The sequence below is a fragment of the Dreissena polymorpha genome, chromosome 4 (assembly GCF_020536995.1).
Source record: "Dreissena polymorpha isolate Duluth1 chromosome 4, UMN_Dpol_1.0, whole genome shotgun sequence".
Classification (NCBI taxonomy): domain Eukaryota; kingdom Metazoa; phylum Mollusca; class Bivalvia; order Myida; family Dreissenidae; genus Dreissena; species Dreissena polymorpha.
Window position 1 is genome coordinate 82,158,968 of NC_068358.1, and position 17,148 is coordinate 82,176,115.

The 17,148-nt window shown below is 36.0% G+C and overlaps 1 protein-coding gene across 1 annotated transcript in view; it reads right to left on the reverse strand.

Moving 5' to 3' along the window:
• Positions 1 to 784: 784 nt before the first annotated feature.
• Positions 785 to 17,148, reverse strand: part of LOC127877974 (limbic system-associated membrane protein-like) — a 50,527-nt gene continuing 34,163 nt past the window's right edge. The window contains exons 2-9 of the mRNA XM_052424306.1: positions 14,631 to 14,749; positions 12,503 to 12,707; positions 11,750 to 11,896; positions 7,205 to 7,333; positions 6,555 to 6,682; positions 5,481 to 5,655; positions 2,837 to 2,995; positions 785 to 2,536 (exon numbers count right to left, since the gene is read on the reverse strand). Coding sequence (XP_052280266.1) covers positions 2,394 to 2,536; positions 2,837 to 2,995; positions 5,481 to 5,655; positions 6,555 to 6,682; positions 7,205 to 7,333; positions 11,750 to 11,896; positions 12,503 to 12,707; positions 14,631 to 14,749 — 1,205 coding nt within the window. The 3' untranslated portion in view covers positions 785 to 2,393. The remainder of the gene's footprint in view (positions 2,537 to 2,836; positions 2,996 to 5,480; positions 5,656 to 6,554; positions 6,683 to 7,204; positions 7,334 to 11,749; positions 11,897 to 12,502; positions 12,708 to 14,630; positions 14,750 to 17,148) is intronic.

Here is a 17,148-nt window from a genome sequence, read left to right on the forward strand (position 1 = left end):
AATTTTAATTTTAAAAAGGTAACAATTGAATCTTCTTCAAATGTGTATACAATCTATTTCAATGCATTAAATACTTGAAACTTCTGTGTGTGTTTTTGCCATTCTGATATTTTTATTCTTTTTGTCCTTAATTAAAAAGAGATTTTAAACATTTATAATGAATAAATAAATGTATGTTGAAGTACAAATTGTACTTTGACGTACAAACATATACTTTGAAGTGTATTTAATATTTGTATGTCGACGTACAATTGTTGTACTTCGACGTACATTTCTCTTTTTACCTAGTAGGTCTTCTTGACTTTCAATCCTAATGGTACGCCATCGTATGTCTTTAGGGTTATCTAAAGAATGCTCCCACTTAAGGGATCAATACAGAAACCTCCCAGTGACTAAGTCAGTTAGCAGACACCCCATCCATTATACCACAGCCACCGAACCAGCTTTAAATTCCTTTGGCTAGAAAACAAAAAAATAAGATGCTAGATCTTTAAGCTAGGAACATGTTACTCGTTTTAAGATTGATTTTTTAAGATGCATTACCTAATTATTGCAACAATTATAATATTTTGAACACAATCGTGTCCATATATTTATTAAAAATACATGGTTATCAAAAAAAACTTAAAAAGCTTTTGCCCGTAAATTAAGTAGCACCTATAATCATATAAGCAGATATAGTTTTTTCATGTTCAGTGATTGTGTGCAAATATGCATATTTGTATCTACAATATAGATCCATATATAAACAATAAGGAATGGTATTTAAAATTTATTTTCATTAATTATTATTACATGTGCAAAATAATGCATAAACAATCATATACAATAGCATGTTACGCCAAGACATAAATGAACATACACACAATACTTGTAAATAAATAATGCTGAACTATGTGTGCAACTTTATACAAACAGTTAAAAAATGGATAAATCTGCATAATATCCGATAGTTATATTTATCGCTACGGACATATGGTTACTTAACACCAGTTGTTTGCTAAATTTGTTCTGGGCACTTGTCTTCAAATCTATTCAGTTCTAAAATCATTTCATATGTATGATTATTTAAATAATTAACCCAATGAAAGGTTTAAACAATATATGCGCATCATTATCCCGTGCCATTTCATGTACATCTAAAATTTAAACAACAGTTTTATTTGTAGAGAAAAAAAGTTGAACATTTTTATAAACAACACTAAAACATAATGACAAAACAACATTACCTAAAACTTAGTCTCATCTTACGATCGAAAGAGAACAAATGAGCCTCGTTCTGAGAAAATTGGGTAAAATGCATGTGCGTAAAGTGTCGTCCCAGATTAGCCTGTGCAGTCCGCACAGGCTAATCAGGGACGACACTTTCCGCTTTTATGACATTTTTCGTTTAAATGGATTCTCTTCTTAGCAAAAATCCAATATTTGCGAAAAGTGTCGTCCCTGATCAGCCTGTGCGTACTGCACAGGCTAATCTTGGACGACACTTTACGCACAAGCATGAAGCCCAGTTTTCTCAGAACGCGACTCAAATAATTTGACTATAAATTCAGCCTTCATTTCAAGAATAACTATACCGATACCATCATTTTTAGAACAAATACTTAGAACAAATTATAGTAATATTTGCAAGACGTTCTGTTGACAGCATGCTCCGATAATTCAAAATGAAACATGCATCAATCTTCGGCATGCAAACTAAAACCACGCCTTACATTCTAACCAATTTTGAATAAACACTTGGAATACACGACGTTGATACTGTTTTTACAACCTTTAAACTTGTTAATGTCATATATAAAGTCTTATATACAGTGATCATACTAAAAATGTAATACCCACACAGACATCAACTTATTTCTTTCGTATTTCATCAAAAATATGGAAATTTACGACACTCGCATTTTAATAGTGCATGCATTCAGGATATTTACACATTGTATCCTAATAGATACTATAGTTGTAACTTTTAAAGAGTGCACACAATTGTTTTTAATGTGAAACAACAATTCAATAATTAAAAAGTACGTGAATTACACTTTTTGACAGAAAACATTCTTTGGCAATATTAATTTGTATCAAAGCAATCGTGTATCATCGCAACACATTCTGCAATATACAGTTCAAGTGATTTAATTAATTTATTAATTTATAGTTCACGTGACGCAATCAAGTTTTAACAAACTATATCTCACACGCTCACAACGTACAATAGTACGAATCGATTTCGGATCTGTTCTCAGATTTTACTCTTTTGTTAATGCACGGGGAATTAAAAAATTGTTCATTTGATGTATCATAAAACATTCAACTAACCACAAGCATCCGTTGGAAAATCTGCAAATCTTCATACGGTCTCGATACAAGAGAGCGCTTCAAAAGCATATACATCCTCATGACATGACGCTGCATAAATATAAAGCGTACTTTATGATCGCTAACGCAATTGTCGTCTGCATGTGTCCGGAAAATGTCGTATGGTGCAGATATTTGGCGCCATTTGATGGACGGATACTATCACTGGCCCCTACGAAACCTGAAAAGAGACATCCAATAAACCAGATGAAATTACATAGAAACTATTGATTGTTTTGCAAGAACTACAACTGCAAAAATTCGGTTTAAATATGTTGCCATATCACTCTTCCATAAATATTTATAAGAAATACAACTCCGATTTTCGTTTGTTTCCTGATTTTTAATGTTTCATTGTTATTTTCAGTATCTAAAATATGGCCATGTTCATTTATTGAGTCTTATGATTAAGCAATGTAAAAGAAAATTCCAGAGGTCCACTTAAAATTATATCAATGAAGATTTCGACTACTCTACCCACCGGATATGTGCGAGGTTCCACTCACGGCGTGTGGTCGCTCACCCGTATTGATTTCCGTCCGACCGACGTGCCAGTTTTGCTCGTAGCGAGGAACCGCGAGATCCGGTGACCGGGGAGTCATCCGTGTCGTCGACGGCTGCGGCGTCGGCTTCACGTATTCTGGGGATAAGATTTAGGCAGGATGAATATTACACGAACGAGATGCTTCTTTTACTTAAATTTACAGTTTTATTTTTATTTTGGTTATTTTGATATAAAAATGTTGTCGACACAAACATACATGGTGCGAAAAATGACTAAAATAGCATTAGAAAAAAATGCTGTTATGAAAGTAAAATATCTATTTTTATTGCACATTCCATCAGCGACGATGTCAGGCCGTTCCAGATTTCTAGGTTGAATGAAAGTAAACACAGATATCAGGAACTAACATGAAATACTTTGTTTTAACGAAAAATGAGATAAAGCGAAATAAATAAAATTATTATAAATCATTGCATTACAAATTGAACAAACACATATTATTGTAAAGTAATTGATTTACAAATAACTCAATTACACAAGCACTTACTTACAAAAATACTAGATTATTGCGATTTTTAATATTTTTTAAATTTACTTTTCAATGTAAACAGAGATATCAGTTTGTTTTCCTGTTTAGAAAACACAACACCGGCATGTAACGAATGGGAGATGAAAGACGCCTCTCTAATACTTAGTCTAAACATTCGCCTCGGCTCTAATTTCGTATTCGAGGGACGCTAATAAGAAACCATACGCATTTTATCAGGAGTAAAAAGTCGCCACAAAACGGCCGCCGAATGTCCAATAACGCACACTCACCCCTGGCTTCGACTTGTTGTTTATGCACCGTTTGTTCCCGTGGGTCTATAGAATGTGACATGATATGAATAGTTATGGAAACGTGCGATGCTAATAATCCACATGCGATTGTACGGAGCGTATGACAAATTTCGTTTATCGCGAGAGACATGGCAGAAAGTCAATATGTGATTTCGGAATACTCACTTTAGATGACCATATATGTCAACTGTGTCGAAGTACGGGACTTGAATATCTTTGTGCTGTCTTTTTTGTATATAGAATAACATAATTTGAATACCATTTGCTTTTACCGAAAAATGTTCGTGTAATTGTGATTTATTATGTTACAAAAATTATCCGAAAAAATCCTGTTATTATACATATACACCAATATTTTTTTTTTCAGTATATTTTGTTAGTTTTTATTTTTCTTACTTTGAACAATTCGAAAAAGTCCTCTATAAAATACTCGACACATGTTTTTATACTAAATGTCCACCGATACAACAAATTGATAGAATTTCCGTAAACACGACGTAACATTATTTCCACGTATGTGCCATAAGCCAATGTCGATATCAGTGCTTTTTAGACATGCATAACTGCTTCTTTTAGTTCTTTAAGTCATTCGTTATATACACGACAACTATGCGTTCCATGTATTGACTAACTATAACGTCAAATAAATTCGAAATGCCTATCCTAAATTAAAACAGGGATGGAAAAACAAACACCGAAACGACAGAAAACGCGCGATAAACTCGTTTACAGAAGCCCTTCACTGTTGCTGAACAATTTGTCTTAAAAAGTCATCGAATTAAAACGCACTCTTGAAAGCATTTGGTCCCAGTATTAATACCGCTACTTTTCAGGCTCTCTTCAGACATTTTTATCAAACTATAACGCGGTAATTTTCACAACTCTTGTCGGCAAAGCAAGCGCCCAGAACGTAGAGCTGTCTATAAAATTGTTATTTAATGAAGCCATGTTTGCATATGGGAATATATGAGTATACATTACATTAACAGTTCCGTAAAGCTTTTAAATCTAAACAAAAACGATGCATTGGGTATAATTTCTCACGAAAGTCGCAATATCAAGTTAAAATGCGCGAATATCCTTTTAGTGTAGAATATTTAATTCATAAATATTATTTAATCGTCATACATGATTTTTTGCACGGCATTTATGAAACGTTAGAAGACACGAAACTATGAAATTCAATAAATAAACGATAATTTAGTTGACAATAATGGAAATTGATAACTACAAAATAGTTTACTGATACAAGTCAAATGCTGTTATCAAAATAAATGACATGTATCTGTTACCGTAAAAAACACATTGTATTTATTTTACCGCATGTCATGTGACGAGCCACGTCATCCGAAAATGGGTATCATGCCATATTCGACCAGCCTAGATTCATTCCAGCATGCACATCCGCGCACATTTTCGCATGACATGGCTCATATGTCATTAAAATGACAGATAATGACAAACTAAATAGTTTTGTTTACACCATCATAAAACACATTCACACCTTTGTATTTCCCGTTTTCAATATTTAAATATTAATTATTAATGTTCGTTTTCCAAAACGCAATTATTTCACAATAAGATTGCAACATGAGTGCACGTATGCCTTTTACGTGAAAAAAAACTTTAAAAACTATGACCGTGGTGCTTCTAGGCACACAATACATATGTACTGTTGCCGTTATATGGCATGATTCTTTTTAATTGTCGGCTTTATATCACACAGAGGTATAACGCCTACATATTTTCTAACTCTCTAGCACTACCGATCTATACCTACCATATAATAGTATAGTGTCCTTGTCGCTTCCGAGAGAATTGGATGCCTCACAGGAGTACGTTCCGAAATCTTCCGGCTCCAGGTTAAGGATCCTCAGGTAAAGTGCGATGGTGAACGTGTCCTCTTGGTAGACCTCGGTCCGGTACTTCCAGCGCGACTCGTCCGCGCCAATCAACTGGTGAATGCAGTGAAACGGGGCAAAATGTCTCATTGAAGATGTTTGGGCATGAAATTGTACTACATACGATTTTGTAAGGAAGAAGAAAAAACTCGTTATGTTATAAATATTTTAATGAAACTTCTAAATATTTGTTTTGTTTTTTTTAATTATCGATAAATATATACTTATTAAGAAAACTGTATAAACGGAACATATGAATGCATGGTTTTGTGTTAACGAATATAAGTTTAAATGATACACGAACTTCTTTGCCTTGTTAATATGTGGTTTACCATTAAACGTGTGAAATAACATAACAAATCACGAATGTTCAAGCACAATACTCGAGACAAATTCGAGTTTCATTATCGACGACAAAACGCTAGATGTGTATATGATTGCCTGCACCACCACGGTATGATCAAAGTTCTGGTTCTGCCTCCTGGCACCAGGCATAATGTTGCAATTGAAGTCATCACTGTTAATTAGGTGTGGCTTAATTGGTCGTTGTCGGCAACTTTAAAGTGCCCCGGGTACTCTTTAGTATAATGCAATCTTCCCCGGGACAGCAGATACACTTTAAGGCTTACGGCAATAATCTGTGGTACTTTTAAGCATACATGTATTTGCCGTACCCAGGGTACTTTGTAGTATATTTACGAGTACACGGGGTATTTTTAGGTAGTAGACAATGAGTCGACAATGACCAATCGAGATCAGCTTGAAATAGTCTCTGCATGAGATTTTGCATCATTATGCAGGCCTTGACGACGAGCTTCACTGTCTCCACGTGCAGCTGCATGTGGTGAGAAAAGCCGGAAACGGTGTGCGAGAACAACGAAAGCATTTTCAACTACCTTTCTTGTTCCAGATATACTTAAACAAAATTCTTATGACCTCTGCATTTTGCTCACCTCGTCGCCGTTCTTGGTCCAGGTGCTGACGCCGTGTGGGAATGCCGCCACAAAACACTCGAGCAGCGCCTCCTTGCCTACTTCCTGGCTGATGCGCCGCGGAGTCTTGAACCGTACTTCTGGTGCAACTTTGGGGAGGGTATTTAAAATACCATGTTATTGTACACGAATATATGTTTTAATATAAGAAAAACGGTAAAGCCTCTTATCAGTATGACCGCTGGCATTTGCTAAATTCAGATAAGTTTAATGAATATTTATAAAATATGTATACATCAGAGTTCTTACCAGTAAGAACGCTCTCGGGACATTCAGAAAGAATAATGCCTCTATAATAGTCTCTGCTGTTTTTCATTGTGTATTTATTGTTTACTTATGAGACCTTTGCGTTTATTATTTTCAAAGATGCATTACCAATACACCAATAGCCGTACGAGAACTTTTATGTACAATGGGGCGTTCGCGCACATTATTACAGGCACTCAAACCCCACATCCAGACGAACATTGCGCATATATGTGTACACCACGAATACATACATTTTACGTAGTGTTTTTTATTGAAAAATACAAGCTTCATTTAATGTTTCATTTATATAAAATTTATTAAGTATCATGGTTAAACGTATCCGCCTTTTATTGGGTACCTACATTCGACCTGAATATGCATGACCTTGCGGGAGGGCGGGGCTATGTTGTTGCTCGCCTCGCACTCGTACACGCCCCCGCAGTAGCGTGAGATGTTATGAATGCGAAGTAGTTCCCCGGTGGTACCCACGTCTGAAACAAACCATGCCGTGAACATGATGTTCCTTCAGTTACTGTCGAGCCCGCTTACCTTACACTCGCTACAGCTAAGACAATGGTTGATTGCATATGCATACTAATATGGTGCAGGCAGCTCAAGCTAAAGTGGGACGATGCTGTGCGCATATGCATATGTTGACTTTTGCAACACGTTTCTATTAATGGCACACGCACACACACGATTTTCTGCATATGTGCTATACACGGTGAGCATACAAACCAATTTAAGGGGACTAATTTATTTGTGGAGTTCATCACTATATCCGTTTGCATCCTTATGTAACTAGACATATGAGGCTTAAATTTTACAAATCTTCATAACAATGATGCTACTTTTACGGAATACCAATAGGGCCATTGTGGTTACACATCAACATCTAGAGGGCGACAATGCGATAGTCCGATGGCGACAATGCTGATAGTACGACGGCGACAATGCATTAGTACGATGGCGACAATGCGACAACGCGAAAGTACGTTGTCGATAATGCGATATTACGATGGCGACAATGCGAAACGCGATAGTACGATGGCGACAATGCGATAGTCAATATCGTAATGTCGCCATCGTATCATCGCATTGTCGCCATTGTACTATCGCATTGTCGCCATCGTACTATCGCTTTGTCGTTCTGTCGTCATCGTATTTTCGCATTGTCGCCATCGTACTGTCGCCATCGTATTGCTGCACTGTCGTCATCGTATAATCGCACTATCGCACTGTCGCCATCGTACTATCGCACTGTCGCCATCGTATTGTCGCACTGTCGTCATCAAATTATCGCACTATCGCAGTGTCGCCATCGTACTATCGCACTGGCGCCATCGTATTGTCGCACTGTAGCCACCGTACTATCGCAGTTTCGCCATCGTACTACCGCATTGTCGCCATCGTACTATCGTGGCAAAACCCAGATCCGCCAATATTTTTTCTTTCAGAAATGGCTAACATCAATTATAGTCGTTATGTGTTGAAGACGGACCAAGGTTTTGAACACGAACACATGTAAACTCTATCTCAGCTATAGTTAAAGGATTAATTTATATTAATTGAAACGTGGAATCGTGTGTTCTAACAAGGAGAGAAAAGTGTGGGATACATGGTCACGATTGACTGAACAACTTATGACGCTTTTAGTCCACATAACTTTTTTTCAAACATCCGTAGTAAGTTGAATAAGTAAAAATAAAACGCGTACGCCTGCTTTCAATATTTAAACCGTTTTTTTAGAATTAGTGTTCAAACGTCTGCGTTTTTTAATCAAAGAATTATATGTGACAACACATAAAAAACAACTAAAGACGCTACCACAGGGGTTTGAACATTGGACCCATGGATTAATGTTTATCTTACTGCGTTTAAGATACTCGGATTACCTTTACTTATGCATTTACCGGAAATAACAAATGTATTGTAACTATCTTAAGACGGGGATACAAACTACCCGAACATTCGTTTTGATGATTGCATAAGCCAGGGCGATTGATTGCTGCGTATTTTTTATATATAAGTTCAGTAGCTTTTCATAGGAGATCAGTACTGTCACGAAATTGAACCATATAATGTTATGAAAGACAAGAGCAATCAAATCCGGTTACAGTCGACTCCGGTGTACCACAGGTCACAGTCTTTGGCCCCCTGCTATTCCTCTGCTACATCAACGACCTACCCAATAAAGTCCTCGGTCCGCCTACTTGCAGATTATTGTGTACTATACCGCACCATCAGAAGAGTACAGGAACATGGAATCCTACAGCAAGATCTGAATGAACTAGAAACCTGGGCCAACACACGCGGCATGCGATTCAACGTCAAAAAATACTATATCCTTACCATAAACCAGAAAACCTCAACATTTTACCAGCTCGAAAACCACATCCTTCAACAAGTCCCAGAAAACCCATACCTTGGAGTGATATTATCCAAAGACCTAACTCGGAGCTCACATATAAATAAGATCACCAAACAGCAAATTTTACACTTGGCTTCCCTAGACGTAATCTGAAACACTGTCATGAATCATGCCGCAAAACAGCCTACTTTTCCTAAGGTCTACTTTAGAATATAGCTCTATTGTCTGGGATCCACACCTTTAAAAAACGTAGACACAGTTGAAAGGATCCAAAAAACTATCGTCGAGATTCATTACCGGATACCATACCACGAAAACACCAGGCTGCGTGTCAAATATGCTGACACGTTTGAAGATCCCACCTCTCCAGGAAAGAAGAAACGCCAATAGACTGATCTTCTTCTATAAGGTGGTGGAGGTGCTGGTACCAGCCATGCCAAGCCAAGACTTCCTCACCCCCAGTCCGGCTATCTAAACGTAGAGTTACCCCTTATAGACCTTTCAGTCTATATAGCAGATAACATTGTTTACAAATATATAAGAGCTCTTTTTCAGTTTACAGTTTCAGGTCAACTGTCCTACACTGGCACTAACCACCCTCGCTACCGGTGTGCCGACGCTGAAAGGTCCTGAAGCGTATCTATCCAGATCAAGACCCAGATCCAGATGAAATACCGTGTATCACACTATTCTCCTGTTATTACGTTGATGCTGGGTAAAGAAAGGTGGCCCGGATGGTGTTGAAGCAGGCTTGCTTGGCTTTGCGGCGTTCTAAAAATCTTCCAAAGCTCTGTATCTTTGCCGCAAAACATGTAAACATATGTTGTGAATTGTATTCTATGGCGATCATACAGCGTCCTCACCACGCGGCGCTCTCACGGCGGTTTTGGCGTCAGTAACATTGTTTATAATCGCCCGGTGTGACTTGGGTTTAAGATAAATCGTTTACATGACATCTCACTGACCAAAATCGTTGTGCTTCAGGGCAGCAAATCTGTATTAGGCTCGATCGTGTTGCGTATAACCTATAGTTTTGCTCGCATTACATGCACTGAATACCAATTGCCTGAACCAACAATTTGTATATATATACAATTATATCATCGATGTTAAGAGGATGTTTAAATGATTCATAACACTACATGTCGTAATCTACTCTATCAGTAAGTTTGTCGGTTAACATATAGTAATGGCATATTCTGTGAAGACTATTGGGAAGGGGGGGGGTCAAATATATCTTTTAGATTTTAATCTAATTAGTGATTCATAATAGAGATCTTGCCTGTCCTTAATGTAATATCGACTTGCCCGTAATAAAAGTGACAGAATTCTATGACTTCTGACAAACGAAGCAATTAATCAGACCTCATAGATCCCTCGCCATCGTAAATCACAACTGCCAGATTTTCTTAAGATGTTTCTACAGAGACAGAGCCGTATAATTGCTTATTCGAATACGCGACTAAATTGGAGCAACCACTGTTTGACGTTTTTTAATAGATGACTAATATGGATTTGGCATTCCAATGTCACGAGGAATTATGTGTAATCCAGTTGGCCATTTTCTATCATGTCATAAATGTCGCGCTGATACTGCTGGAAAAACTGGTAAGAACCGTCTGAGTCACAGTAAGTGATCACACTTGAATAACAATATTTGTTACTATTTAAACTTGAAATAAAAAGAAAACTTGTATCAAGATTTGTGTGCACGAACAACAGCAGCGTCGATACTTTGAACTACTACAAGTCAATCTACCACTGCTGAGATCGAACAACAGCAGCGTCGATACTTTGAACTACTACAAGTCAATCTACCACTGCCACGAACAACAGCAGCGTCGATACTTTGAACTACTACAAGTCAATCTACCACTGCTGAGATGTATCTACACTTGCTGAGGATGCTTTTAACAATACATCTGATTTGAAATGCAAATTTGGTTAATGCTGTGGCTTTACTGAGATTTTAATATTAAAATGCGAATTTTAGCATGCGCTTTTATTCATTTGATGTTGATTTTGTCTCAAGATTTTTTTTGAAAAGCAATTTTTTTTATAAAGGCTTCATTTCTTACATCTTATTTCTGGCACATGTCCATACTGAACGAGCTTTTATAAATGATAGGAAATAACGACTGTTTAACGTATTTACAAGAAAGGGCTGTAAGATTCAAAGTTGAAGTAAAAATAATCGCGGTTTGAAAAGCGTATTATCTTATTGTTTTGATGGGTTTCTTTCGTTGTGTATTTTTTCTGTGACTGCGAATAATTATTTCGCACACGGAGATTGATATGACGTGGTTATCATGTTAAATGGCTCAATATGATACGACCGGAATATGTAGAAATCTTCGAGCATATTTTTTATTTAAATTATGGCGTATTATTACTGAACATCTATTAATCATGTTAAAACATTCTAAGTAATTTGCACGAATTAGGAAGATAACTGAATATTTGAGTAAATAACCACTGGGCTTTTTATCTTATGTGACGTCACGGTCACTCATGAGCGGTCACGTGCTCTGCTTACGTTCTCGTGCGTTGTTTGTCTGCGCGGTTTTCCTGTACCACGTGATCGAGGGGTCCGGAATCCCAGTCGCCTGACACGTAAGTTCAACTTTCTGACCCTCGTTGACCCGAATATCACCAGGTGTAGCGTTGACGATTTCAGCAGGAACTACAAACGACAAATAAATAACCTCAAGCACATCAATTAAAAATGAAGACAATTCTGAATGTTCATAGTCTAGCCACAAGTCTTTTAACATCAATAGTCTGATCACAGGTGTACACTGATCAAGAGGTAAATAACTTTGACAACCATTTCAGAAAATCGTAATCAGTGTTACAAATCTCCAAAATCAAATTAAAAAAACACAACACAAAACGAATTGCATTAAAACAACGCATTTTGTTATGACGAAACATTGTTTTCAACCTGACATAACATTTCCCAATAATAACAAGCACATCAACAATTATCTTTTCACATGCCGATCAAATGGGCCCTGTTCTGAGAAAACTGGGCTTAACGCATGTGCGTAAAGTGACGTCCCAGATTAGCCTGTGCAGTTCGCACAGGCTAATCAGGGAAGACACTTTCCGCCCAAACTTGATTTTTGGTAAAGAAGGACTTCCTTGAAAACAAAAATACTATAACAGCGGAAAGTGTCGTCCCTGATTAGCCTGTGCGGACTGCACAGGCTAATCTGGGATGACACTTTACGCAGATGCATTAAGCCCAGTTTTCTCATATCACATTCCGATCAAATACCAACTGCACCTTGCACTTTGAGTCGAATTCGTTTGATCTGTATGGGGTCTGTGTTGATCTGGCAAGTGTATTCTCCGTCGTCGTAGACCTGCACGCTACGGATATGGAGGTTCCAGTCCTGCACGTACGGACGCTCGATGCTCATACGGGTGTCGTCGATGACACGCCGGTCTTCCGTACTGATGAGAATGCGCCGAGGATTCATCCATATTATCTTAGAAAAATGGTATACAATAGTGAACAAATACTGCATCCTTGCTTATCAGCCAATCAACAAGTAGTTTGAATTCTTTCATTGGAGGTACACGGCGAAGGTATTAAAACGGACGAAAACGATTGCATGCAGTGTAAAACCTTAACTGTTAAGGCACGCTTGCAGTCACATAGTTGTCGACGAGTAATGCTAATGAAATTGTTAAATGTTACATAATGTAATATTACAAATGTATATTTCACTACACTGCACTGAATATCTTTGTGTCTTGTTTATGAAGCTTTTCAACAACGATAATAACGTGTTCGTTCCTTGAACATTCAGAAAGTTTCATATAAGAACTAAGGATAAAAATTAATATGCACATTATCCACATATCCTTTGAAACAACGTCGCATGAGCCATTCTAATTACAAAAATATGTAATTGCCTATCCTTTCCTATCATTCTAAATATGTCACCAGCATTTGACATATGCCGATACTCAATTATCTCGTAGGATTCACATGGCGGCAATTAAATTAAGTCTACTGTTTATTTCACTTTACTTACAATTGCTTTCCTCATAAGAAATAAGTGTGTTCCATTTGTCCAAATCTCTTTAAAATCGCAACAATAATAATACATGGCAGGCTATAGCCCAACCAACAGGACCTGTATTAACCAACCAAATCTTATACTTTGAGGGGCCTTTTCACGTTTTTGTAAATTAATAAAAATGAAAAAAAAAATGTTTTTGATTTTCAATTTTCGTTATTTTATGATATTTTCTTGGAAACATTAATACTGAACATTTACCATGCTGTTAAATATCCATAAAATGCATCTTTTGACGAATTCACAACCTGAACATTATAAAGCGTTACAAACGCGAAACGATTTAATAATTTGGAGAGCTCTGAGGTTTTCGTTATATTTTGTGACTTTACGAGGCTTGCTTTTATTAAGTATAAAGTACACGAATCACTATTAGAGAACGGATGGCCGGATGGTGTAAGTGTTACATTTTTACTCCAATGGTCAGCGGTTCGAGCGCTGTTGAGGATTACTTGTTTCCTTTCTTTACAGTTATTATTGTTTTATACTTGAGCTGATTAGTTCCAATGAGTACATTTATCAACTTAAAGTATTTAACGACAAACTTCAATACAAGCCAAAATCTGAAAAAAGGTCCCACTTTAAGTCTAGAAATAAATAATATTCTGCAAATAAAATGTTGTGTAATAGTATAATACAGTTCAATCTAACATGGAATTTAACAATTTTCTTTATCTCAAAAAACTATGCAGCCTGTTTAAATGCAATATGTTCTCTCGCGTCTAAGTATATAATTTATTGTTTTGTCAAATAATGGATTGGTGAAAACATGTCTAAATTAATATTTTTAATAAATTTCCACATAGATAATTGACCGTTTAAGACGAAATAAAACACATTTAAAAATTGTTAGTATGTAAAATGGTAAATAAAAGTAAAAGTATATGCAAATGACATTAAAACTTTAAAACACGTGTTGTTTTGTGCACGAGATTCGTGATTATTTATGGTTGTTCCATGAAATATTTAGATTTCTGTAGGATTTAGCTTGTTTAATAGCAACTGTTCTGAAATATGCCAAAAATTATGATGCTCGCAACGTTACATCGTATTTTTATTGAAAATATTTAAATCTATATCACCACACAAACAAATGAAGTTAAACATAGAATTTAATATAGTCTTTTTTTATCGTTGCGATTTAACACCTATAGCATTTGCGTGTTTATTGTTGGTTTTATTTAATATATGTTCTCTTTTTTTACAATTACTAAGGCCCCTACAATACACGGTAATTTATATAGCACTACATGAAAAACTTGATGAAACTGTCGATTGATATTTTTATTAAAGATTTGATTGACCTTAAAATAATTTTTTATTTACCTGTTTATCAAGCTTGTTGTTAACGGCACATGGTAATATGGTGGATTGTCCTTTTACGGCCGTAATGTTCACGGAGCGGCTGTCGAAGTCCACGCCTTGCACAGCCAGCTGCCACGTGACTGGAAAAACAGATAGTAAATTGATACACTTCAAATACATTCGATTGTATGATCGGCCCATATTTTATGTAAATATTTGTTGTGTTGTTTTTTTCTTAATAATTATGTTTGTTTTTACCTGACATTAGTACACATAGCATTATAAGCAAGCATAACAATTTGCATCATGTGTGTTAATGATAAAGTGTGTACCAAAAAGTAAATAAAAAATGAAGTTATTATGTAATCGATATCAACCTAAAAAATGCCCATTATGTACACATTGGATGGTACGAGGCGACTAGCACCATTTACTGTTTAGGCATTGTTCATAATGAAAAGTTTTGCCTTATATCTAATTTAAACTGTTTATTTCCGTATTCCCGCTTTGCACGTGATGGTCTTTATTAACACTTCACGCTAATATAACGAAAACAAACACACTAAAATTGGGCGGCTACTACCATTATTAAAATAAGGAAACAAAAAGATCAATTCTATGTCGTCACTGCAATTTCTTAATTCTTACATAATATAGTATAATTCATGTTTTATTTCATGCATATGTATCTGTTTTCTATAACGTGTGCACCATGTTTTAATTTTGAATATTCCGTATCATTTTATGCAAATATAGTTCTGCATGCCAGTAAATATATAATTCAAATAACGATCGTCTCTGTCGTTGAAAAAAACGACACGTTCGTGTTATTTATAGCAATCCATATCATACACCAAAACAAAATATAAATTGTGTTTGAAGAAGAAAATAATTAGTTAAATAATGTTAAAAGTTGAGTAAAATGCATAAATGACGGTATAACTCATTTAAAACGACATACGTACTATTAAAAGTAGTTTGGACAGAGATTCGATAAAAGATCATCATTTGTTAACGTCTCAGCGTACCACCGAAAAATTTCTTACGTAACTAGTAAACACCGATCCCTACCAAACTTCGGTGCCAAAGATGAGTCACACAGAACTTCAGCCAAATAAGATATTATTTTAGGGAAACGCATTAATTTATACGAAGAAAGCTATGACAACACATCAACATCTCATATAAATATCGTTACCATGATTTAAATATTTTCAAAACGTAGACGCTATTCTAGGCGTCCGACTTAATGTTCTAAACATATTTTAGGCAACAATATCATCATCAGGAACGGAAGCCATTTGCATGAAATCTCTTTTCATCTTTCGTTTGCAATTTGCTGACAACGTTAGCAAACAATAAAAATTAATAGAACACAATCCCCGAACTAGATAACTGTATCGCATCTTCTACAATAGCAACAAATTGCTTCATATGTCCCTCCAGACACGATAGAAGATTGGGAAGGCTAGAAAGGGATTTACAAGTCTATCAGAAATTTACCGACGTCTGAACAGCACACAGTGGCCTGTCACTCAACATATAGATGCATTCATGGAGCATTTCCTGGAACTATTGACTGGAAATCAGAGTATGCTATAGACATCAAGTGTTTTATTGTATTTGAATTGCGGTATAGTAAATGCCTAGTATGGTATTGAACACATACGCGTCACTTACAATTTAGGCGAATATATAATTGTATGATGTTTTACAATCGTTTCTGAATCATTGGGATGAGATAGCCGAGTCATAGGACTAAGTCAAACTTCGATATTAAGACTTGCGGACAGTCAGGGAGCGTATGTCATATCTTGGATGAATCTAAGTGTTAATATATATTGGAATAGTTAAACCTAAAAAAATTCTTAGCAAAGTGTGGGCATCCGCCCAAATAAAGTTTGAACTAGGAATAATTGGTCAGTGATAAGTTTCCTTCGTGTGCACTACTTGTCAATAATAATTACTTCTTGCTCTTGACAATTTCTCGATCCAGACACAATCCTTTTTTAATTGGTACTTTTCCAACGTTCACAGAAAACCTTAGCCACTCCAGTAACAATGTTTCATATAGAACTAACAAGAACACATGCTGTCAAACAGTAAAACTACGTCTTTTGTAGAGTCTGTAGAAGCTCATTCTACGATAACAATGACACAAATATATTTTTTTCATATAATAAATCTTGTGATACAGGGTTTTATTTAAATCAAGGGTCAAAAGTACTAACAATGGACTATACGCGTTTCCGTTCACAGCATATTAGCATACTTGACATGTACGTTTGATGATCGATATCAATAGAGTTGGGACACTATTAGGGTGTTGCTAATTAATTAAATCCCCATTAAGCAAGTAACGGCTGGTATGGGAAATAACGCATCAACAGCATTATTGCAATACGAATATACGTGATAGCAATGATGGGTCAAACGCGACGAAAGATACTTTATGTATATGTATTGGTTATCTACTGAATGAATGAATAAATAAATGAGATTATGAGCGAATAAATGAATGAATGAATGAATGTTTTAT